The sequence below is a fragment of the Taeniopygia guttata genome, chromosome Z (genome assembly GCF_048771995.1).
Source record: "Taeniopygia guttata chromosome Z, bTaeGut7.mat, whole genome shotgun sequence".
Lineage (NCBI taxonomy): Eukaryota > Metazoa > Chordata > Aves > Passeriformes > Estrildidae > Taeniopygia > Taeniopygia guttata.
This window is the reverse complement of record NC_133063.1, coordinates 67,791,501-67,815,612: the sequence shown is the minus strand read 5'-3', so window position 1 is coordinate 67,815,612 and position 24,112 is coordinate 67,791,501. Positions and strand designations below refer to the sequence as shown.

The 24,112-nt window shown below is 36.8% G+C and overlaps 1 protein-coding gene across 2 annotated transcripts; it reads left to right on the top strand.

Annotated features, from left to right (window-relative positions):
• The first annotated feature begins 775 nt into the window (after positions 1-775).
• On the top strand, positions 776-22,656 carry ZNG1A (Zn regulated GTPase metalloprotein activator 1A). 2 transcript variants are annotated; one of them, XR_004365923.3, is made up of 15 exons: positions 776-1,012; positions 2,032-2,118; positions 2,962-3,058; positions 4,285-4,376; positions 5,448-5,507; positions 6,544-6,581; positions 10,493-10,539; positions 11,267-11,353; positions 12,166-12,210; positions 14,715-14,771; positions 17,428-17,479; positions 19,352-19,420; positions 19,522-19,587; positions 21,401-21,511; positions 22,145-22,656. XR_004365923.3 is itself a non-coding variant. In XM_002196504.5 (15 exons), exons 1-15 carry the CDS (start codon positions 907-909, stop codon positions 22,216-22,218), a joined length of 1,107 nt encoding a protein of 368 aa, XP_002196540.1. In that variant the 5' UTR covers positions 778-906; the 3' UTR covers positions 22,219-22,656. The 2 variants fall into 2 exon arrangements, 1 of the variants encoding a protein (XP_002196540.1); XM_002196504.5 differs by having other exon boundaries at positions 778-1,012; positions 21,382-21,511.
• Positions 22,657-24,112: the final 1,456 nt, after the last annotated feature.

Below are 24,112 nucleotides of genomic sequence, written 5' to 3'. Positions count from 1 at the left end.
TGCATCAGGCCAATCCCCTCTTTTTGCCTCTCCAATGCTGTTACATTTACATCTTCTGAATGGAGAAATGTGTTACCTATTTGCTAAACCTCTCGCCCACAAAACCGGGGAGCACATAACACTGTTAAAATTAACTGTAGTTGTGTCTTACACATGGTATGTCCCTCCTTACAGTCCCTCATGGGGAGCAGAGAAAACCAACATCAATATTGCTGATTATTTGATTATAGATGGATGACTGCACCCTGCGCTGTGTTTGTTATTCACACTGGTGTTCCTTCAGTGCTCCTTGTGTGTCTCAACCAGGCCTGGGGCTGACCTGCTGGGGAGCAGCTCTGCAGAGAAGGACCTGGGGGTCCTGGTGGACAGCAAGCTGTCCATGGGCCAGCAGCGTGTCCTGGTGGCCAAGAAGGACAATTGTATCCTGAAGGACATTGGATAGAGCCTTGCCAGCAGGTGGAGGGAGGTGATCCTGCCATTGTACTCAGCCCCGGAGTGCCGTGTCCAGTTCTGGGCTCCTCAGGACAAGAGCTCCTGGAGTGGGTGCCAAAAGGGAGGAGCCAGGAAAGCACTCCTCTCAGCAGTGCCGGGCAACAGGACAAGAGGCAACAGGCAGAAACTGATCAAATTCCACCTCAACATGAGGAAGAACTTTCACTGTGCAGTGACTGAGCACCGGAACAGCCTGCCCCGAGAGTGTGCGGAGTCTCCCCCCTGGAGCTCCTGCAGCACAGCACAGCAGCACCGCCTCCCGACCCACAACTCCCGTCACTGCGGGCGCCCCGCCCGCCCCCAGCTGCGCCTGCGCAGAGCCCCGCGCGGGGTGCCCCGGGGCGTGACGCCGCTCGGTGAGGTCGCTCCGGTGAGCGCGGCGCGGGGGCGCCGGTGTGGGGCCCGTCCGCGCTGATGGAGGACGAGCCCTGCCCTGAGCTGGTCCCGATAGGCGGCGCGGAGCAGAGCGATGCCGGCCCCGTCAGGAAGATCCCCGTGACGATCATCACGGGGTACTTGGGTGAGGAGCGGGCGGTAGGGGCTGCGTGCGGACGGGGAAGGCCCGGGCGGCGGCGGGGCCGGGGCTGCCGGGCGGGGCCCTCCGGCCGCTCCAAGTGGGCTTGAGGGGCCGCTTGAGCAGCGGTGGAAGCACCCGCTGCTGCTTTCGCCACTCTGCTTTCAGAGGCCGTTTCGTTCAGGTCGCGATTAACAAGCGGCTCTTGGTCGCTTAGCGTCAGAATAGTGCAGCGTATTTGGCCCAGGTAAATGCACACTGCGTTGCAGTCTGAAAAACGTGAGGTTCGGCGTTTTTCCCTTACTCCTCGACCAGCAGAGTTACTGTGTGCTACACACAGTTATGAACTGTAAGGATCTGGTTATATTTAGGATTGGCATCACTATTCTAAAAGCTGTAACTTTGTACTGCATCACACTGTTGCAGAGAAAAACCTTTTAAGGACAAGTTAGGAATGCTCCCAAGTTGTAGTGGTCACCTGCTTTGGATTAGATCTCCAGAGATCCCTTCTAGCCTTGGCAATTCTGTGATCTTGTGCATGGGATGAAACTGCTCGTAAGGTGGTGTAGCAGGGGTTGTGAACACGTTTTTTAACAATGCCCCGTTTAAAGGCAGTTAGTAACACATTCATGGTTACTGATGGCAGAACTGGTCAGAAAAGGCAGTAAGAGGAAGAAAATTAAGTGTGCCTTTTGTTAAGAGAAGCATAAAAATTAGTTTTGTAGGAAAAAACTGCCCATCTAGTAGGGAACTTGTAGGTTTATCAAGTACTGACACTTAATGAATGGAAAATCTGTGAGTTATTTAAGACTGAGAACTGTCCTGGTAGGTCAATGGGTTGAAATATATCTACAAATTAATTTCTACATCATTAGAATAGTATGTAGGATATTAGAAAGAAAACTTTTATTTAGAAGAGAATTGCTTGAAGTGTGCATGTGCATGCATAACAGTATTTAGTTTTTATTTGAAACTTTATGTGGGGTTTTTTTTACATTTTAATAGAAATATGATCTGTGTCCTAGGAGCTGGAAAAACAACTCTTCTAAATTACATACTGACAGAACAGCACAATAAAAGAATTGCAGTTATTCTGAATGAATTCGGAGAAGGTATGTAAATGTGCAGAGATCTTTCTTTTTGCCACAAAATGACAAGTACATAAGATTGCTGGAAACCAAGACTGCTGTAATTTTAAATCCATTACTGAAATTATTAACATACCTCGTAGTCTGCAGAAGGGCAGAAAGTATTTTTGCTGGTTTTCATAAAATAGTGACATGCATTAATCTATTTTGCACATAAATGTAGGCCCTCAGAGTAAAGTAAGTAAATACATCACCCTATTGGAAAGTGCAATACCTCCATTTGTCCCACTCAGTTCCAAGCAAATGGAAATTAAAATAATATGTTGGTAGCTGATATTTTCTTTTATTTCGTTTCCCTTCAGCCATTTGCAAATCACCAAGAAAATGGGGAGATGTGTGCTTGATGGCTATTGTTCTTTGAACTCTTTGCTTTCGGGATTTTTAATTGCTCTAGCTGTAGTTTCAGATCTACCACAGTCAGAAGCTTACATTGTTTACAGTTTATACTGTGTTGGTGGGCACTTTTTGTTGGTTTGTTTTCATCAATAAAGGTGCGTGTAGCTTTTCTGGTCACAGAGCCTGACATAAAATGAATAGGTAGAGCCTTTATTTGATAGGCAGGCATCCCTTTCTTCTAGCAAAGTTTGTGGCACTTATGATGTACCATCATCCAGTGGGGCTTGATCTTTGTGGAATGAGCTTTGTCTTGGCTTTTAAATTTCTCATAAAATAGAAAATACAAATTTCTGAAAGAATATGTCAGAAACGTGGTCTCAGGAGAAAAGAACGTAATCCACATATCTCTCTCTTACAGGCATTGTCATGCAAGATTGTAGATTAAAAATATAGCACTACTTGTGTTTTCAGGAAGTGCCTTGGAGAAATCTCTGGCAATCAGTCAAGGGGGAGAGCTCTACGAAGAATGGCTGGAGCTCAGAAATGGCTGCTTGTGCTGTTCAGTAAAGTGAGTAAGGCCTATTGTACAAGTTCTTACAGTGGATATTGTGGGGAATTGAGTAAGGGAGAAGACATCCAGAATTTGATTCCTGAAACTGATGGTAGAATTGATTGAGACCTCTTTTGTCAGTTAAACCAATTGGAATTTGGGAGGTAGAAATTTATTTCCTGTTGCTGCCTTGCTGGATTTGGAATTGGTGTCTTTCAGAAAATGTAAATACCAATTTATACATAATGAGGCTATTTTAGAGTAGGGATCTATCCCTCTATTGTTAGTATAATATACTTCCATGTAGAGAACTGAATATTCAGGTAGGCTGGAACTGGGACTCAGGTTTCCCAATTTCCTCACAAAACACTTAGTCTCCTTCTTTCTTTGTACATTGGTTACTACTTCAATATTGTATTCATCAAAAAGGATGAATGGAAAACCTTTTGTGACCTAATGCAACACAGTATCCAAATCTGTAAGCTGATGGTCTTGGTAAAGAGCAAGAGAGTGTTTGTTCCTTTGGCATGTTTTTTTTTACCCTGTTTGTTTCGATGCTGAATTGTTCGTGCTAAGGGTCATGGCCTGTTTGTCCTGAAAATTTGGGAGAACTGATGTTTTGCCTTAAATAATAATAGGTAGTAAGTGGAAAATGGAGGATCTTACTGGATTCTGTTTTTCTGGGGTGTAAGGGATACTGTCCTAAGAGAAGCATAAAAGTTATGTATACATTGTTTTAAAATTTTCTTCCATGTTGATATGTTTTATGTACATTGTTTTCTTATAAATGCTATACATTTCTGTGCCAGGCTGACTTCATCAGCTCTAATTTAAGTAAATGGCATGATATTCTTGGTGTAAATGAGGTAGAAAGGCAGGGCATGCTTCACTTCTACTTACCCCTTATTTCTGTATATATCAGCTGCCATACCAAATAGTTACATATCTACACAGCCTTACTGTCATTTACAGGTTGTTTGGTGTTTGAAAACAAATCTTTAAGTCGCCTGGTGGGATTAGGCAAAAGGTATTTTCAGACTAAAATGAAACAGAAAACTAAAATTTGCCTAATAATATACCAGCAGATAACTAAATTTTCATTGAAGACTGTAAGTCTGCAAATGTCCTGACTCAGAACTTTTGCTTTGATGATACTGACACTGTGTTCTGCATCAGAAGATATGTTTAAATACATGCTTTAGCTTGTTTTCTCTGTTCTCAGGTTTAATTGTTTCTTCTTACAGGGACAATGGTGTGAAAGCAATTGAGAACCTGATGCAAAGGAGAGGAAAATTTGACTATATATTGTTAGAAACAACTGGTTTGGCAGATCCAGGTAGTTCACATTACAATTTTCATAACCGTGATAACTATTCTGTTTTTATGAAGTGTTTATTTGCTCATCAGTTAGTTCACATTGACAATTGTAATATAAAGTGGTGAATTGTCAGGCACCTATGTTTTGGTGGTGGTAGAGACTCCAATGAATTGATTCAAAGTGCAGATATGAGGTTGTGTTTGGGTTCTGTTTGCTGAACTTGCTCTAAATTGAATCGAAAGCTTAGTAGAAATCCAGCTAAAATATATTTCCATTTAGAGAAGACACTGGGCTTAGCAAAGAGAAGCAGACTCTGAAAGTAGTAGTTTTCAGTACACTTTTGATGTTCTACATTCCTCCTTTTAAAGTCTAAATATTTAACATCTGTTTTATTGTTACTCTAGTTGTGATAGGCCTTATATTTTGTGAAGTTGTGAAATATACTGTGAAACAGACTAGTACATTTTTCTTAAAGAACAATAATAGATTTTACAAAATCCTTCTGTGCTCTTTAGTAGTATTTATTATAAAAAGAGTGTCTAAACTTGAGCTCATTTTAGGAATAGCTATCCAAAACAGTTTTCTCTAAACCATCCACATTAAAAATCTGTTGTAGATGGAGAGGGAAGGAAATTCTTATCAGAAATTCAATTGTTTCCCCTTTAGGAGACTGGTACTTTCCAGCTCAAAGCTAAATAGTTGTCATTATAAAGTAATTTTCTTCAAAGGACAGAACATTGATTTGGTCTCTGTTACACACAAATTCTGTCTGAGTCAAATTGGAAAACTATTAAGCTTTTTGGAAAAAAAATCAATAGATACCAGAAAACAATTTCATGTTGTGATCCCTGCTATATCTTGCCTGAGTAAGCACTAGAACAACTGACAGGTATTTGGGTCTGATACAGAGTGGTGTTTGAAGGACTGCCTCATATCACTTCAGGTGGACAGTTTTAGGTGTTGGAATTACTTTTATCACTGATCTTACTGTTAGCACAGCAAATACAGATTTTTAATTAAATACCTCAGTGTTGGTAGTTTACTGGAAAAATCTCAATTTTGCAACTTGATATATACTACATTTCTTAGGAGCTGTGGCCTCCATGTTTTGGGTTGATTCTGAGCTGGGAAGTGACATCTATCTCGATGGTAAGAAGTGAAAGCTTATTTTTCTGTGTATTGGCATTTCATGTCTGGATTTAGAGTAATGTATTATTGGTGTTTTAAGGCAAGGTTTCAGAAAATGTTTGAAATGTATGAACTTGATCACAGAGGCATCCCTGCACATTCTGATGCTTGTTTATTTACTTGGCAAGGTACTCAATCTTGCTAAATCCAGAAAAGGTTGTGTAATGCTTTTCTAAGGGATCAGATATGGACAGCTCTTGATAGTGATGTACGGGGAAAATCCCATTAGCTATATATTACAAAACCTCATTTAGGAATAATATTACAGCATACTTTTTTTTCTCTTTCTTCCTTCTCCCACCCTTTTCCTTAACTACAGTGTTTCCTAAAGGGTTTCCTATTTTTCTGAATTCATAACTTGTCAACACCTGGATGTTTCTGCCCTTTGTTTTTTGCTTTATTTGCCTATTGTACTTGTTGGCTTTAATATTTCCTGTATTCTAATAATAACATGAGATTACTGAAAGATAAGTCATAACTATATGTAGTTAAAGAGCAATTTTTTAATGTAGGGAAAAAAGTTTACTTTTTGGCTTAAAAAAATGCCCTACTAACATTTTGGGCAGTCTGTGAAATATCCATCTAACCAAGGAAGGAAACATTGAGTTCAATAAGAAGGAGCTTCCAAAGTTCCTGACAGAGACTTGCAAATTCCTGGTCATTTACTATCAGAATGGCTGCATACATCAGTCCGTCCCTTAATTTTTTTCAATATTCTGTTAAAGCATACCTCAGCCAATTTCCTCTTGTGGAAGATGAGGCGTCTACTTTGTGAGAATTTCTCTCCCCTGGTTCTGTAGACATTTTACTACCACAGATATGACAATGAATAAAAAATACTTAGGTAACAAGTTTAATGTTCACATACTTTCAGTGCTTCCAGTTCATTATAACTAGTTGTAAATGTGCTGATATTGTTACCTTTCTACAGGAGGTTTTCAAGTTGTTAAACTGTCAGCTGCTTTCAGCACATTTCTATTCCATTTTAATGTTTTAGGTATTGTGTCTGTTGTTGATGCAAAGCATGGATTGCAGGTAAGTTACTAGATTTGTTACATGGTTTAAAATTGCAGCATTAGAACAGCTATTGCAGTAGTGTTCACATGGATTAATTAATTTTAACAATAGCTGTAATTCTTAGATTGAATGAGGATGTATTTCATTATTACTATCTTTTGAATGGGCACAAGGAATTACTGATTTTTGCAAGAATTCAGTTTCTTATAGACACAGCAATAGGAGTGACAAGAATTCCAGTTTGCTAAGTTCTTGGTTTCTTCTAGATATATCTCTTCACTCAGGAATGTTACTTTTAATCCAAATAGGCATTTGGATTGCTGTAAAAACATTGGAGAAATTGGTCACTGCTCTGTGTTACTTGAAAGGAGAGGACCAAGAACAGATGTCTTTTACCTCAGTTGTGTTAACAACTGAGTTAGGGCTTGGTCTGGGAAGAATACTAATGTAATGGTAGCTGTAGCAAGGCTAAATGGGAGTACAGGTGTCCTGGTACTGCTTCACATTAAAATGTTATATGGAAGCAGACAAAAAGAGCAGGTATTAGAGTAATCTGTATATAATGTAAGAACAGACATATAGAACAGTAAGCTTTGGTCAGCAAAAATTATGATTAATTCAAATAGTTCAGATATTTTCTTTCCCTTTTTTTGGGTTTTTTGATAATAGGTGGGTGTAAATATAACTATTTGCAACTTAATAACTTAGGAGGTTACTGCTTTGATTGGGTACTGATTTGGCAGGATTCAAAAACAAAGTGACCATACAAAAAAATGCTTTCATCATTGTGAGAAATGCTGCTCACTCTTAAAATTTCAAAGGTTTATTAAACCTTAACAAAATACAACAAAAGGACTGAATAAGGAGAAAGACCATACAAGGGGGAAAGGGGGACTCTAGCAAGAAAATTGGACATCCAAACAACAAATCAAACTTCTCATACATAAAATATTAATCTCTTAATTGCGAGAGCCAACCATTGCATTAACCATCTATAACAAACCCCCCTTTTTCTTTTCTGTAAGTCATTTGGCTCAAGCAATTAATTCCCATTTTTAATTTTGATGATCTACTCTTACTTCTCTTGAGTCCAGTTTAATTTTGGATGAGTCATAATAGTATCTGTTGATGTGAGTGAGGACAGTGGTATCAGGGAGAAAAAAACCTCAGGTTTTGCTTAAGTAAAATGATTGGTGGAGTTGGTGACGTGAATTGGACATGAACTGTTGGAGCAGACAAAAGGGAATCACAGAGGTCTGGTATCCCTGCCCATGGGGTTGCTACCCATAGCTGGTGTATCTTGCAGGGTGAGTACAGAGGCCAACTTGAGCTGGCCCTCTAGTCCCTGTTGTACTCTATTTGTCAATTGTACCTCTCTTGGCAACCATACAGGGGGGAAAGGAGACTGTGGGGAGAACAGAGAACATCCAAACAAGAAATCACAATAATGTAACTATACATTAATAGAACTTCTCTTAACATACACATAATATTCATTCTATAATTGCAGGAGCCAGCCACTGCATTACCCATCTATAACAATCCTATAGAAGTTCCATGCTGTGAAAGTGTTTTTAATATCTCTGCATTTAAAATGGCTGCAGGTGGCTCACAAGAATAATGGTTTAAAAATAAGAGAGTAATTCTTCCTATGTAAGGGTTTTTTTGTTTGGATTGCATGGGTTTCTCCTTGCATTTGTGCTTATCTCATACATGACTTACCAAAAGGGTGAATCAAATTAGCAGTCCTGTCCTCTCATCGATTTGTGTTGGAATGGAAGAGAACAAATCTAACCTCATAGCAGTTTGGCAAGTTCATTGTGTTCTGCGAGAACTTTTGTGGAGAAGTTGGTAGAAGAGTGAGGGGAATGGGTAATTTGCTCTTCCAAGCAGTCACTATCTTCTAAATCAGCTCAACTATCACAAGAAATCATATCATGTTTTAGGTCAGCCCCTTTTCAGCTGGGTTCCCTCGTACTAATTCAGATGTGTTTTATTGCTTGCTAAAATGTTGTTCTGTTTATCATTTTCTTCGTGCAGTGCTGAATTACTGTCTTAAATAAAACATAATTGTCCTGCACAGAGCAGCACTAAATTATTACTGAAAATTAGTTTTTCAAATGCTAGACTTTCAAGTAATATAACAGAAACAACACAAAAATGTTTTGAAACATTCAAATTTTCTATCTACTATTACTTTGGGCACCTCAATGAAAACCTACATTATCTAATCAGTAAACCTGTAAAACACTGACATCTACCTAGAATAGTAGGAACTTCAGACTTTTTCAGTTGTGTACTAAGTAAACTTTGGTATAGAAGGACTTGCTAACTTGTTTAGTTCCTCTGACTGCAAAGCCTGACCTCAGCAGCTGCTTATTATTCAAAGAACTTTGAAAGCCATACAGGTAAGGACATTGGGCAGCAATTTAAGTATGCCACGCTCAAAGAACCAACCCATTTCAAGAAAAGCTGACAAACATGCCCTGTGACCAACCATACCACCATCTCCATGCTAATTGATGCCATGTGTTATCAATCTAACAGGTTTGTCATACAGCAATCTGAAATACTAATTTCTTTAATTGAGGGCAAACAGTTGGACTGCTTGAGGTTGCAATCCTCAACTTCCAAGACTACTGACATCTGGACTACGACATTTGCTCTTTTCAGGGCAACAAACCTAAACATTAATTGAATAGAATAAATACACAGAGGATTATAAAGAAAAGGTTATAGGAGAGGTTCCTGAGAGTCATCATAACAATTCTCTGCTTAGGCTGTGCACAATCAGGAAATAGTTTTTGTTTCTTTTTACATGATAGACTCATAGTATGCAATAACCTATTTTTACTTTTCTACAAGTAAAATACTGTTAGATGCCTGATAATTCCAATAAAGAAAGAAGTTTCCTAGGTTTTTAAAAAGCTATTTATTTCCCATGACCATTCATTCCACTTTTAATTTGGTATTTCTGTGGTTTGAAACTGAGATTTTAAAGTAATATTCCTGGTACATTTAGAACTGATGGACGAGGGCGCAGGACTCTAACTTTCCTAGTGATGTAAGCATAAGTGGCAAGTTCTTACTAATATTGCAGCATCAGTTTGAAGTTTTACTTCATTCAGATGTCTGTGACATTTTACTCCTAGAAACTGCTACCTCCATGACAAAATGGGCAGAAAATAACTTGTAGCTAGACCTTTCCTGCTTCAGTATAGTCTGTTGCTGTGCCTAAATTAAGTAAGCTTGAGATGCAGGTATTTTATTTCCCTTTTCACTAGTTCTTCTGTGAAGACACTAGCTTGGGCAGACAAGTGGAGATGATACTGAAACTCCTGTACCTTCTGATTTTGGACAGACTTGCCAAAGAGCAGTGGTTTATTCATATGAACTTGGAAAAAGCTACCAGTTTTACTATCAAAGTAGTTTGTGTTTTCCTTCCAGATGAAAAGACTGTGAAGCTACATGTATGAAATGCTGTGTTGCAAGCCTAGCCTGTGTTTTGTTAGTTAGTTGAGTTCACACTCATTTGTAAAATAACTGAGCCTTCATTTTCTTCCAGATATATTTTTTCATTGTTTCTATATGTCACGGTAAATTTTAACTTCATTGTAAAGCTGAAAAGTAATTAAAATAAATATTAGAAAGTTTTCCAACTCTTTAGCATTCTAATAATAATGCTTAAGAGCTGGAAGAGTTAGAAGAATTTAGAAGAGTTTGCTTTAAGCTATTTATAAATCTCTATAATGGTGAATGTATAAATGTACTTCTTCACTATCATTTAAGAGAAAGATTCCGGATGCCATCTTCCTCAATACCTTGTTGAAAAACACACCTCAACAGAATTTGATTTGGCTTTCTTCAATTGCAAATGAATTTAAATTAAATTGAATATTATTAATCCAGTTATTTTAATTTTTGTTTAGCACTTGACAGAGGAGAAACCAGAAGGCCTTATTAATGAAGCATCTCGGTATGGATGTAGAAATTAATTTTATATATCAAGTTGGGAATTTCACTATATAAAAGTTGACTGGAAATGGATTTCTTAATAGGGCTTTTTTTCTCCTGCTTTGCATCAACGGAGGTAGATTGGTGTAATGGGGTAAAATGTTCATAAATGCTTCATTTAATCTTTCTGCCAAGAACGGACTCTTCTATTCTAATAGTGATGGGATTTTATTTAAATAAATTAGAAGTACCTGTGTTGGGGAAATTTCGTGTTAGGATGTACCATGCTTGAAACAGAACTGGCAATAGAGGAATACTTTTTAATAAATGTGGAGCCACAATAATTAAGGGTTATTGTAACAGCTGAAGTCTTCATAAAACAAAGAGACTTCAAGTATTGCATTACAAGGACCACATGCAAGGCAAATAGGGATTTGTAAAGTTGTTAAATCACTAACCACTTTGGATTAGATGACATAAAAATCCAAACAAACAAACAAAACAACCCCAAAATAAAAGAATCTAGCAAGCCTTGATTTGGTCTGTTAGGGCACAGAAGAACATATTGAGGAAAAGTCAGCAGTACTTTAGTCATTCTCCATGATGTTCTAGTTTGATTAATGTTTGCCCTTCTGTACTAACAATTTTGATCTATCTTTGGCACCATGGGAGAGATTATGTTTCTGCCTTACAGATAAAGTTTTGTTTGTTAGTGATGTCTTTTTCTCTTTTTTTTTCTTAATACATAGGCAGGTTGCATTAGCTGATCTTATAATCATCAATAAAACTGATTTGGTTTCAGAGGAAGAATTGAATAAAGTCAGAACATCTGTGAGGTATGAAACTTTGATGTGACTGTAACACTACTTCATCAAAAATTAATTTTAACATAGTTACTTCTTTACTGCTGTTAGAATAGAAATTAAAGCTTATTATTGGAGTGGCAAAATTTGATAAATTACAAGAGAAAATTTATCTTTAGCCTCTTGCTAAAGATATTTCAGTACTTCTATGTACTTACACAATCTTAGCATTTTGTCTGTCTGGGTAATATTAGATGTTATTTACAAGGGCAGGCCTTTATTAAGGACAGGCCTTTGTCTTAAGTGTTTATGTTTTTACATTTCTGAGCAGCTGTTACCATTTTTGAGAATTAGCAGAAGTGGAAAAAAGTCTGCCAGTAAATATGAGTTCACTAGCAAATGCAAAGATATATAGAGGAAGTCCCAAACAATTGTCATGGGAGCAGAAGAACCAATGGTCGAAGACATTACTCTTTTCTATCAATACCATGATAAGGCAAATTAAACATTAACATTTTAAAATACTTTACAACTATATTAGTTTTTTGAAATATGAAAATAAAAATGCTTAGATTGAGCAGAATGTATTGTGAATAGCTTTGGATGGGAAAATGCTGTTCTCACTGGAGGTATCATGTTGTCAGAACTTATGAGGTTGCCCAGCTGTTAGTGGAACATATTATTAGCTTGCTAAATAACTATCAGCCCATATCTGATAGTTATTTAACAAGATAATACCATAGTTGGGATGCTATTTCACGTGATGCTGTCCACGGTTAACGTATTCAAACAATATGTCATGGTTATATTTTCATCTAACTAATGATTTTTCTGTTTTATTTTAGGTCAATAAATGGATTTGTTAAAATTCTAGAGACGCAAAGATCAAGGTATTAAATTGCCACTATTACTAGGTACTAGATCCTGCTTATGTAGTGACAGTTCAAAGTGTTCTATTAAATCAGCTTTACTAAAGGAAAATTACTGAATTAGAAATATTTAATCCAATATTTATTTTATGAATAAGCATCTAGAAAAAAATTTTGAGGAATTACGTTTTTATTTGTTAGTGTTCATATCACAGAATGCCAGAAGGAATGAGGTTGGAAGAGAGCACAGTGGGTCATCTTGTCCAACCCTCTTGCCTAGCAGGGTCATCCCAGAGCACATGGGACAGGATGGTGTCCAGATGGTTCTTGAGTATCCCCCATGAAGGACACCCCACAGCCTCTCTGGGCAATCTGTTCCAGTGCTTGGTCACCCAAGTAGTTCTTGCTCATGTTCAAGTGGAACTTACTGTGTGTCAGTTTCTGCCTGTTGCCTGGCAGCACTGAGAGCTGGTCCATCCTCTGGCACCCTCCCTTCAGATATTTCTATACACTGAGGAGATCCCCTCTCAGTCATCTTATTGAGTCTGAACAGGCCCAGCTCCCTCAGACTTTCCTCATTAGTGAGGTGCTCCAGTTCTTTAAACATCTTTGTTGCCCTACCCTGGACTCCCCTCAGGAGCTCCATGTCTCCCCTGTGCTGAGGAGCCCATAACTGGGCACAGAACTCCAGGCGCAGCCTTACTAGAGCTGACTGGAGGGGCAGGATTGGCTCTCATGGACTGCTGGCAATGCTCTTCCTAATGCACCTCAGGACACCCTTGGCCTTCTTGGTCACAAAATTGTGCTGTGAACCAACCTTGTGACTGAAGAGCAGCTTGCATGGCCAGGCTGGTTTTGAGCTAATAATTGGGCATGTGCACTACAGTGTTTTCCTTCAATTGTGTCACCTTAAATATTATTCTCATTGCTGCTGCAAATAAGTTGTTACTACAAGATTACTTTGAAAGCAGTGAAAGGAAGTTACAAGAACAAAAAAAAAAAAAAAAAAAAGAAATCATTGCAGTGGTTTTTGCTATTTTTAATTGATTTTTAATTGAAATTCTGACTCAGATTTCTGATCTTCTTTAATAAGGACTTAAATGGATACTGTATTCCCAGGATCATTAGGAGGGCAGTATATCTTCCAGACTGCTGGGACTGATTTGTGCACTTTGACAGCAATTATTGGATTATTGTGGTCAGTGTTCATAAAATATAGGCTTTTGATTTAAACAGATTTAAAGGGAAGGTAATAGTCATAACCTAAATAAAGTATACTTGGCTTTTTAAAGTTATTGTCAAATGTAGTTTGAAATTGTAGAGAAAAATACTTGCTGTTGTTGGGTGATAGGACCAATTTTGAAGAAGATACTGAACTACATTATTTGTGTTTTAAATACCATTACGGGGAGATCCAGCATTTGATCTCTTTACATATTGTATGATGTCTGATGCCAGCTAGCACTATTTGTTGAATATGAGATAAAGTGGGCCTCAGATTGAGTCCTCCATGACAACTCTTCGTTACTTGTAAATATTGCTCTGTAAATGAAACATACTGTATCTTCCATTATTAAACATTCCAAATGTGAAATAAGCACAAAATTAATTTATTGGCATGTTATTTGAGGACATACCCTTTTTTAGAGGGGTTTGTCCTTCAAAAGCCCGCATTTAAAAGGGAGGGTTACTATGTGATTTTTTAGAACACTGCTGAAAACAGCTGACACTGAGCTGGTCATGAATTTTACACATTAATTGTTTCTGTATTCCGTTATAAGTCTTTAATCTTAGAAACTGCTTGGTACAACTGCTGTTGGATGTAAAAGTTTAATGATTCTGGTTGTATTCTAGAGGTGGGTGTTTTTTTACTTGTCATGTTCTTTTTATTTAGCCAAATGTCATTAATTGCATATGAAAAGCTGTCAGTTGCTATTAGCAGTGAAATCAGTAGTTTGTATTACTTTGTGAAGAAAAGTTTCTTATGTAAGTTTATAGGTAGCCATTCTTGTAAGCAGATATGATTGGTACTGCCTATTCTGTATTACATTTTTCTTTTGTCTGTTTCAAATTGTAAAGTTGAAATTCCTAGTAGTAGTGCTTCCCTCATAAAGTCGTTTTCAGTTGTGTTTGCTAACAGTGTGTCAGTATAAGCTACATGTATTCCAGGGGTTTATGTCTATCTTGAGAGGCTCAAGGTTCCTTTTCTCCTTCAGGGAAAATAATTTATTATTCAGGCATCCATTATAAGGGATTTTATAATATTTTTTGAAATGCCTTGTCTTTTACTGTAAAACAGTAAAATTTTTAAAATTTTGTTTCTGTACTTACGTGTTATTGTGTAACAAAACACAGCATTTCCTTGTAGAAGACCGTACCAAGCACTGATATCCAAATATACGGCTAGGTATTAGCGGCATTAGTCTGATAGACAAGAAAAGAAACATTAGCTTCAGTGAACACCTTTAAAACCTGACATTTAAATACATGAAAAATACAAAACTTTCATTTTCCCCTCTCTTTAGAGTTGATCTCTCTAATGTCTTGGATCTACATGCTTTTGACAGTTTATCTGGAGTAAGGTATGGTGATAATTTTATTGTCTTCTATTAAATAAAAATACCTGTGTATGCAACTGACACACTGAAATCCTGGCTCAAATTTGCATCTGAGTTTCTGTTAGAAATTCTAGTTTAGTCTGTCCTGTCTAGACCAGGGCAGCCATAAGTGGTAATATCAAATGGAATTCCTTTCTTCTTCAAATGCTGGCAAAAACCTTTTTGATCTTAAAAAGTTAAATGAGCCAGAATATGTATGGTTGGTTGGGTTTTCTCCCCGAAATGCAAGTATTGGTTTAGTATCAGAGTAGATTTGTACACTTCTCTGGTTCTTTTAAAGCATTTCAAAATTTTTCTCCTTTTTATCATGGTGAAATGGAGGCCTCTGTAGATTTCACATGAAAGAAAGAGGTACTGAGGTTCTACAGCAAATAAAGGCTCTACAAATTCTAATAACTGCGTTTGTCATTCCTGGGGTTTTTTAATGCTGAATGCATGATTCAGCATCCTGGATGGGTGCAGAAATAAAATGGGAAGGAAGGGGGAAATGTCTTTCTGTTCATGTGAGTGCTGAAGCACAGCAAAGTACTGGAGTTCTGGAGCAATCGTAAAGGAAAGGAGGGAAGAAGAGGGTAGTATCAGCTTCATTCTCTTCCTGGATACAGACTTTTCACTTCACATAATGGAATGGAGCAAATTCCTTATTCACACTAGGGAGAAATTGCAGGACATGCAAATTAGTGACCTCTGTTAGATAACATGTGCTTGTGAGATTTCCGTCTGAACTGGTACAGTACTATCAAAATGATAGGTTTTGTCTGTTTTTTGCTGGCACTGGCTTTTGTCTAATCAGTGAAATACTGTGGTATTTGTTTTAAGATTTCTACCAATGGCAGTATCAGGGAGATACCAAACTAGGCATCCAAAACAAAGTTAAGGGAGGAGGGAGACTGATATATCCTTTAGCGGCAATAGATAACTATTAGTTTGTAAGCCAGATCATAACCCCATATTCCAAGTTCTTATAGTGAATCAGCTAACTGAATTGACTCATGCTGGAGCCACACAGCAGAGTTAAAGCAGTAAAAATATGTGAACCAGAAAAATATTGTTCCTGTTAACAGCAGTTCACAGTTAGATCTGATTATTTGTAATATTAGGTAGTGTTCTGTGAAGTTTACTAGTTTGCTGCACTCCACAGATCTGAGAAAGTTCTTAAGGAACTGACAAAAAAAAATCTTTATTACTTTCCTCAGGCTAATCTTCTCTCTTATCTCACTCAATTACTTAGAGTGTCTCAATATTTGGTGTTAAAACAGAGGAAACACTCTAAAATGTCAGCATTTAAAGACAAATTCTAAATTGTGAAGAAGATTGTAGACTCCTTAAAAGAAGTTCAGTCTATTTTGTATATGTTTGAGCTCAGCACAGCGAAATTGCTTACCCTGGTTTTAGTCCCTAGACACAGAAATTCTTACATAAAATATTAGCGGTGGTTTCAGTGCCATCACCTGAGAAGAAAAACTCTTTGCATCCAGCACCACAATACATTAATAATTTTTTTCTTTTAATGGCATACTGCAGGAAGGATTTCTGTCAGCAGACAGATGCAACATCTGTTTGGTGTCACAGTGTGGTAGAACGTTGTAGTCTGTATACACCCTGAAGTCACAGGAAACGCATCATGAATTGTGGATTCTGTGAAGGGCAGTATGAGAAGAAGACAGCAAAACAAAGTAAATAGGAGAAATAGGAATGTAAAATGTTACTTCTGTAGCAGACAGTGAGATCTTTCCCCACCATAAAGGCTTCTTAAAATTTTACAGTCATCAAATTAGGAGGAGGGATTTTTATGGGCAATCTTTTCTGAAGTGGCAGAGGGCATCACAGTAACTTCTGCTACAGTGTTTCTTCCTGTGTGTTATTGACAATATAGAAAGAAAATAGAAATAGTACAGAAGATGGTATTTGAAGAAATTTTGTGCTGTCTTGATTAATTGAGACAGATGTGGATGTGAAGTCTAAAGCTGCAGTACAATTTTCTGTTGTCACACAAAAAGATGCAGTAAGACCCTAAATATTATTTCATAAAAGAAGTTCCCAAGCAGAGCTTGAACTTGAGGTCTTATTGAGTAGAGAGTATCTGTTTGAAGTTAGCAGGCACACTGCATAGTAGAAGTGAGCTGTACAGGTGAGAAGTGGAAGCTGGTATACAGTATTTCAATTCGTGTTAGAGATTTTCTTCTCTCAAGCAACAGGTTTGTAAATTCTTTTCTTCTTGATTTGCAAATAATCGTATAGTTTTCTAAAAAAACCAACATCTTTGAACTTGATAAATTCTAGTGGTTTCATTTTTCTTGCTTGTTTTTATGATGTAGTTTGCCTTTTTTGCAGAAAGCGTGTTGTGTTCATTGAAGTATAAATGTTTTTAATGCTGAAAATATTGCAAATCTGGACTATAATTCTCTTTATGTTTTAAAAAGCCTAATTTTCTAACACAAACAATTAACTATACCAAACAAATATAATTAAACATTTCTATTTTGAGATTCAAAATTAATTGTTGGCACTTATTCTGAATATGTGGTCTATCTTTGATATTTCAGCTTTGCTCTGCAATACTGGAATTTTTAAAATTTTGAAATGAAATAAATGCGGCATTAACTTCACTTATTTTCAGTTTGCAGAAAAAGCTTGAGCATGTAAAGACAACACAAGCGCATCTAGATAAGGTAATTACCAAAAAATACTGCTTTGATGTTTTTGCAACAACAGAGCTGTTCAATATTGCATGGTGATTTTGTTACTGTTTCAGAAGGTTTCAGTTAGGGAGTAATGTGTTCTAAGGTATTTGGAAGATGACCTAAATTACACAAAAGGAATGTACTTTGTTGTAGATAGATTCTAAATGGCTATATTATCACTTTCAAAAATAGCGTATAAACTTCCAGTGCTCCAGACAGTCATGTAATTTGTTGAGTCCCATGGAGAGTATTAGTGAACCAAATAGAACTATGGGGTTTTTTTAGGTATTTGCAGAAACAAGTTGTAAATTTGCAGCCAGTCTGTCCTGTAGGTTTTCTGTCCAAAACAGAATCTCTCTGGTTGAATTGTGGTAACAGTCCTCCCTGGGGTGTCCCTAGGTGGATGGGGTTCACCCATAGGCCACCAGTCCCCTCAGTGGCTGCAAAAAAGTAAAAACTTCTATTTTTTAAAGTATCTTAGAAACCTTTTTGCAGAAGCTTTCTATGATTTAATTTAAGTTTTAAGCTAAAATATGATGCATACACATCCTGTGGTTTTCTTTTTAAGCTGCATATTTTAACTGTGAAGTTGCTAGTCTTAAAAAGAGGAAAAGGCAATTATAATTTAATTTTGGAACTGAAGATAAAATACAAAATCATTTTAATCAATTATAATTACAATGACAATTTTGATAGTTTTTGTTTAATCAAAATTCTTAAATATACTCAGTAATAGAATCTTAATAGATCCCTAAAGTAAATGAAAAGGTTAAATAGAATCCTTCCTGAATGTTGAGTTATAGTATCCTTGTGTTATTAAGGAAATTATTGTTAATTTTGTAGTGCAGAGCCATTCGACATCTTTAGTTGTTAGTATCTGTGTTTAGTTAACACCCACATATTTAAGATGACTGTTGAGACATTTGAGGCATATTGAGGGCAGAACACTTCTCACAGTAGGCTGCAAGTCCTTGTTGTAAGACAAAGTGTGCTTATTATCTTCACGTTGAAGGTCAACCAAAACAAACTGCACTGTGCTTGGAGCAAAGTGAACTTGGGTCTGACGTGTTTTGAAGCTGCTCAGAATGTTAACTCTTGATTGTTTAGATAAGTTTACTTGGTTTACTTAGACAAACATTTGCTGCTTGTTGCTTTATTTTTTTTCCCCCTTAAGTTAGACTAGTCATCAGAAGGTAGTAGTTTGAAGGCATTACAGGAAGTCATTCTCTGTTCTTCCATACCATTGAGCAGTTATAGTGACAAAAATAAGATGTATTATTTAGTCTTTAAATAAATTGTTAATTTTAAACTGCGTGTTTTCTTTCTTTTTTTTTTTTTTTTTAATAATAATTGATCCTGAGCAGTTAGATGGGGGTTGCTTTGGCACAAAACTTAACTTCAGACATCTTGATTTTCTCAATCTATTCCTACATAGTCTGTTTATAAACAGCTTTTCTTATGAGGCAAGTACAGGTTGCCTTTTATGAAAACTATGTTGATTATTTTTTCTCTGATGGAGCTGTCATCAAGATGAGTAAGCCAAAAAAATAGCATTGTTAACCACATTTGAAAGCTTGATCATAATAGTCTCTACAGCAAAGAATTACATGGTAGCAGCTAATGACATTAAACTATTCAAAGCACTGTGTATGCCCTATAAGTGCACACCCAAACAGAAACAAAAAGTAGAACTTAATTTAGCAAATTAGAGTAGAACAGAAATAGAGATTTTTTTAAAAATTTGATGTTGTCATATACTTGCCTTTTTATGAGGTCAAGTTATAAAGAACAATTTTTGAAATTACTGTTATGGGATGTTGATTCAGTGTAGTAATAATAAGTGTATCTTTCTGTTTGCAGGCTATAATTACAGTAACATTTGACATTCCAGGAAATATAAAAGAAGAAAACTTAAATCTCTTTATTCAGGTAAGTAACACATCACTGTCAACTCAAAAAATCATTGTAGCTTTTTATAGAAACTCATCCCATGCCACTTTGTTTATTGAAACAACTTTTTCTTTTCATAGAATCTTCTGTGGGAGAAGAATGTGAAAGATAAGACTGGATGCACCATGGATGTCATAAGACTGAAGGTTAGTCAGAAATTATCAGCTTTTTGTTTTGTACTTTTTGTCTTTACACCTAAGAATCTGCATTATGCTGTCAACACAATGACAGCACAATGAAAGACCTATCAGAGGTGTAGCAGAGCAGATGAAATGGAGAGTAGCAAGTTGTCATTCCAAGAATGACTCAGAAAGAGATAGCTGGCAGAGGAACAAACATTGATCATGTACAGTCCCCAGACATCAGTGCAGGGTTAAAAATCAAGCCATAGTCATATCACTTTTCATTTTCTACCTCCATTGCTTTGAAAGATACCATCCATCTCACTTATCTAGGGTTGGGATACTGTAGATTGCATCCTACAGATTGCTAGGTATACTTAAAATTGTTGCCATAATATGCAGAAATTCAATTTGGCGTAATGTAAGTATGCAATAGTAGTTGTGGTCTACAATTAACAGCTTTTTACAGTATTGTCAGGCTATAGTTTTAAAGATGCAGCTCATAAGTTTTCATCTTCGTGGGCACTTCGTATGTTTTTCAGTTGCTTGGTTTTGAGAGGAGTAGAGGTGACAATTCAGGATCTACTTTCACTTACCTTATACCAAGCAGCCAAGTAAACAATGAGAGTCCAGTCAGTCATTTGTCAGGCTCTAAGGAATATAAGAAAGTAAAGCTCTGGTTTCTTTCCTGAGAACACGTGACCATCATAGATAGCAATACAATTATTCTAGTTGTATTGGAAGGAAAGTTGTTTTTTTGCTTTCTCAGCAACAAAATTAGAGTATCCTGGTCTTCTCCTTCCTGACAAATAGAAGAGAACAGCCACGGATATATCTGAAGCTGCCTGAAAAGCAATAATGCCATGCACAAGCACATTTCTGATGTATTGAGCATCGGAATCAAATTAATCCTTTATGAGATGTGAAGCCTGTGATAATATGTGTGATGTCCCGCAGTCACAGAAAAATATATCAAAGCAAATGAACCCCAGGCAACTAATTACATAACAGGTTCCAGAGTTTGTTGCTTTTATATTTATATTTTATCTGCAGTCATAACCTTTTTGGCAGTAATAGTTATAGAATTCCAACTAATAAGTCAAATGGAGACCTATTTTATGAAATATTTTTAAGTGTTTCTTTTTTTAGGGAAGTGTCCTGGTTTAGGGCAAATTCTGGGAGGAACTTCCAGGAAGTATAAGACATGTTTTACAGAATGTGTTCCACTAAAATATTTTAGAACATTGTGCTGTGAAGTGATGAAAACTGTTTTAATAGAGTTTTTGATATGTGGGTTAGTGGACTCACGCTGACTGTGATCCCTTCTAAGACTGTTGCTTTTGTTTTACTTCATAAATGTTTATTCTTTCTCCAATATTCAGAGATTTTGTTTCAGAAAAGTAAACACTAAGCATAAGAGCTTAATTGGGCTAACCTGAAATCAAACGTTTTTGTTCATTTTACATTATTTTGTTGGCGGGCAAGCTTTCATGGACTCCCATTGTTGAATACCATGTATTCAAAGAGGCATAGTGGATGATGACATTTAATTTTTGCTTGGGTAGGCTAGGTACTGACCAATGAGGAACAGAAGGCAAAGTGTAGTAAAGTGTAATTCTTAGCCTTTAACAAAACAAGGAGATCTGAAAATGGATGTTACAAGGAGATGTATTGATGGTTAATATATGTTTATTTTGACTAACAAGTGCATAGGTGCCAGAAGTACTATTCCCTGCTTGAACTAGATTGAAAGTTGTTTCCCCTCTTACATATTTTAAAGTTTTGTTTATATACCCTAACAATTATTTTTTTGATAAGGGACTGGTATCTATTCAAGGCAAATCTCATCAAGTGATAGTCCAAGGTGTCCATGAACTCTATGACCTAGAAGAGACTTCAGTTGCCTGGAAAGAAGATGAAAAGAGAACAAACAGGCTGGTCCTAATTGGTAAGAGGAAATTACACATCTCCTTGTTTGAGTTTTAGAAGCTCGTTTTTTCATAGACAGTCTCACAGACTTAGCCAGTGAAAAGCAATCAGGCTAAACTGGCCAGAATTAGTGCAGTCTGATCAGCATAACTCTCTCAAAGGCTTATCCATCAAAACCTACTGAAGTTCAGAATTGCAGCTGAGAGGAGTCTACACTATCCCTATTAGTGCCACCAAGATCAAACCAAATAAAATCAATAAAATACTAAGCTTTCATAAATTATGTTGGCATATTTAATGTTATTTCTAAAATCTGTAGTTATAAATTGGGTGGTGGGAATAGAAGGAATGTTATTATAGCTTTAAAATGTTTAAAATCAGTTTTGTTTCTGAAAAGCTTGCAGTGCTGAGGTTCTGTGTTTCTATTTCCTATTTATTTACTTGTTGTGCAAAGTGTTATTACCAGAAATAACCAACTTTTTCCCCTTTCCCTTATTTGTGCAGCTTGAAGTCTGTTGTTGCCTTAATTTTAATACTGCTATTCTCACTGATTGATATAATAAATGCTTCTTAGGTTAGAAGAAGCTACTTGTATGTGTGTTTTTTTGTAATGTACTGTAAATACAGTTAGATATTTTATTTCTCTATACAGGCAGGAACTTGGATAAGGAGATCATCAAAGAAGTATTCATAGCCACTGTGAGAGAAGAACGAGGAAACAGTTGACATAAAACTAAAAAAAAGATTAAATGTCTGTTTTAATCCTGCAAGGATTTTATTCCAGAAAAGACTGAATGGCATGGACTGTAATAGTTTCTATATCCTCTTGCAGTTTATGCAGCAGTTGAACCCTGAAGTCTTCCTAAGAATTCCAGCTGACCTACTGCTTTAAGATCAGCTCTTATGGTCTATAATGAAACACAAATCTCCTATTTTGGATTTGGCTAAAGCTGTGTCAGCAACATCATGTAACTGTGTGGAAATGGAGATAGGCAAAAGTTATCTCCATTACTTTAGGGGTATGGGAAACATGTTTGAAGCCTAGTGCTTTCTCTTGCCAACTCTCTTCCACTGGGAACGAAGCAATAGTGATTATTGCCAGTGATGTAATCACAGTACAAAATGTTTAGTGTTTACTATTAAACTGTCTTCCATCTCTTTCCACTTGCTTTGTGATTTTTTAGTATGTGCACCCATCCCAGCACTGCTGTACCTGTAAACCTGTTGTGTAATGAAACTAAGTACAAGTACTAAGGTACAAGATCACATTGAGTAAATGCTGTCTACACAAAAGCTGCAAATGCAGTGTTTGGTCACACAGTTAGGAGTTTGAAGGAGGTAGCTGAACTCTTTGATCTCCCAGGCCATCACCCTGCCAGTTCCAGATTTGGGGAACTGGGGACTGCACATTTCCACCGTGTTCAGGCTGCTCTGCATGATTTGTTACGGAGTTCTGTGACACTACTTTAAAAACCTGGTCTGAAGCTTTTATCTCTCTACTCATTACAATTTAGAGTTGAACTTCCTGCCCTGTACATTCTCAAGTACTCTTGTTCACCTCTTAGCTTTAGAGAGATATTGCTGTGTGAAAGCAAAATGAGTCAATGCAAGAAGATAATGTAGAATTAAAAATGTTTGCAAACAAAATTCTACGACATGCAGTTCTGAAGGATGAACTTTTAGCTAGAGTGCTTGCTGTGGATGCTTGGTGATGTGCCTGAGTAAGCAGAAGCTTGTTTTCACTACTAGGAGTGTGTTAGTTGTCTCACACCTAACATTAAAAAGAAAATAAAGAGGGCCATTCTCACAGTCTCTCCTTCAGCCGATATCAGCAGTCTTGAATTTTTTCACTTTGCTTCTGCTGGAATATATGGGTTTGGAATTTGTTTTCAAGAGCTGAGGATGAAGACATTAATCTTTCACTGCCCAGTGCTGGTGTCTCAATAGATTAAGATATTTAGGTCATGTATCTTAGCTAAGATAGAATTACTCTTCCAGTAGATACATCAGCAGGCATGACTTTATTCCTCACATTAGAAGTCATTTTAGATAGGCTGAAGTAGTTTTCAGGACTTAATTTTTTCTCTAAAGCAGGGTATAAAGAAAGAACAATCTGCTTACACAATGTTGCTTTCTGTTTATCAGACCTTGGTGGCATTTGAGTGAACTAGTATAGCTGAGTGATACTGTTTCCCTTAGCAGTTAGAACTCTTCATTTTAAAAACTGGTATATGTTCTCACACTGTTTTGAGCTACATAAATGACAGACAGTCCTGCATGGATATTTGTCAAATGATTGCCATCACTGTTATTTATTGAGTAATAAGATCACATAAATTTAAATTTGTGGATAATGCATTTATAATTTTTGGTGCTTTTGCTTCCATTTGTCGCAGGAAAAGTGATCAAAATACCTCTTATCTTATAAATGCCTCATGTAATGGAGGAACTCCGTTCTCTTTGAAGTGATTAATCTCTGAAGTGTTGCTAACTTTCAGTTTTAAAATAAGTTCAGAGATGTAATAAGATCTTCAATCACAAGTCATAAGGGAAAAAACCATGGATGGCTTACACTGAGGCATTTTTTTGATGATTACTTTTTAATATTTGTTCACCCATC

Excerpts from the sequence above, each read along its gene's own strand:
- ZNG1A (XM_002196504.5), top strand. The coding sequence starts at position 907 with ATGGAGGACGAGCCCTGCCCTGAGCTGGTCCCGATAGGCGGCGCGGAG. Across the intron at positions 2,119-2,961 it reads TCTGAATGAATTCGGAGAAG|GAAGTGCCTTGGAGAAATCT; the intron begins GTATGTAAATGT and ends TTGTGTTTTCAG. Across the intron at positions 12,211-14,714 it reads CTAGAGACGCAAAGATCAAG|AGTTGATCTCTCTAATGTCT; the intron begins GTATTAAATTGC and ends CCCTCTCTTTAG.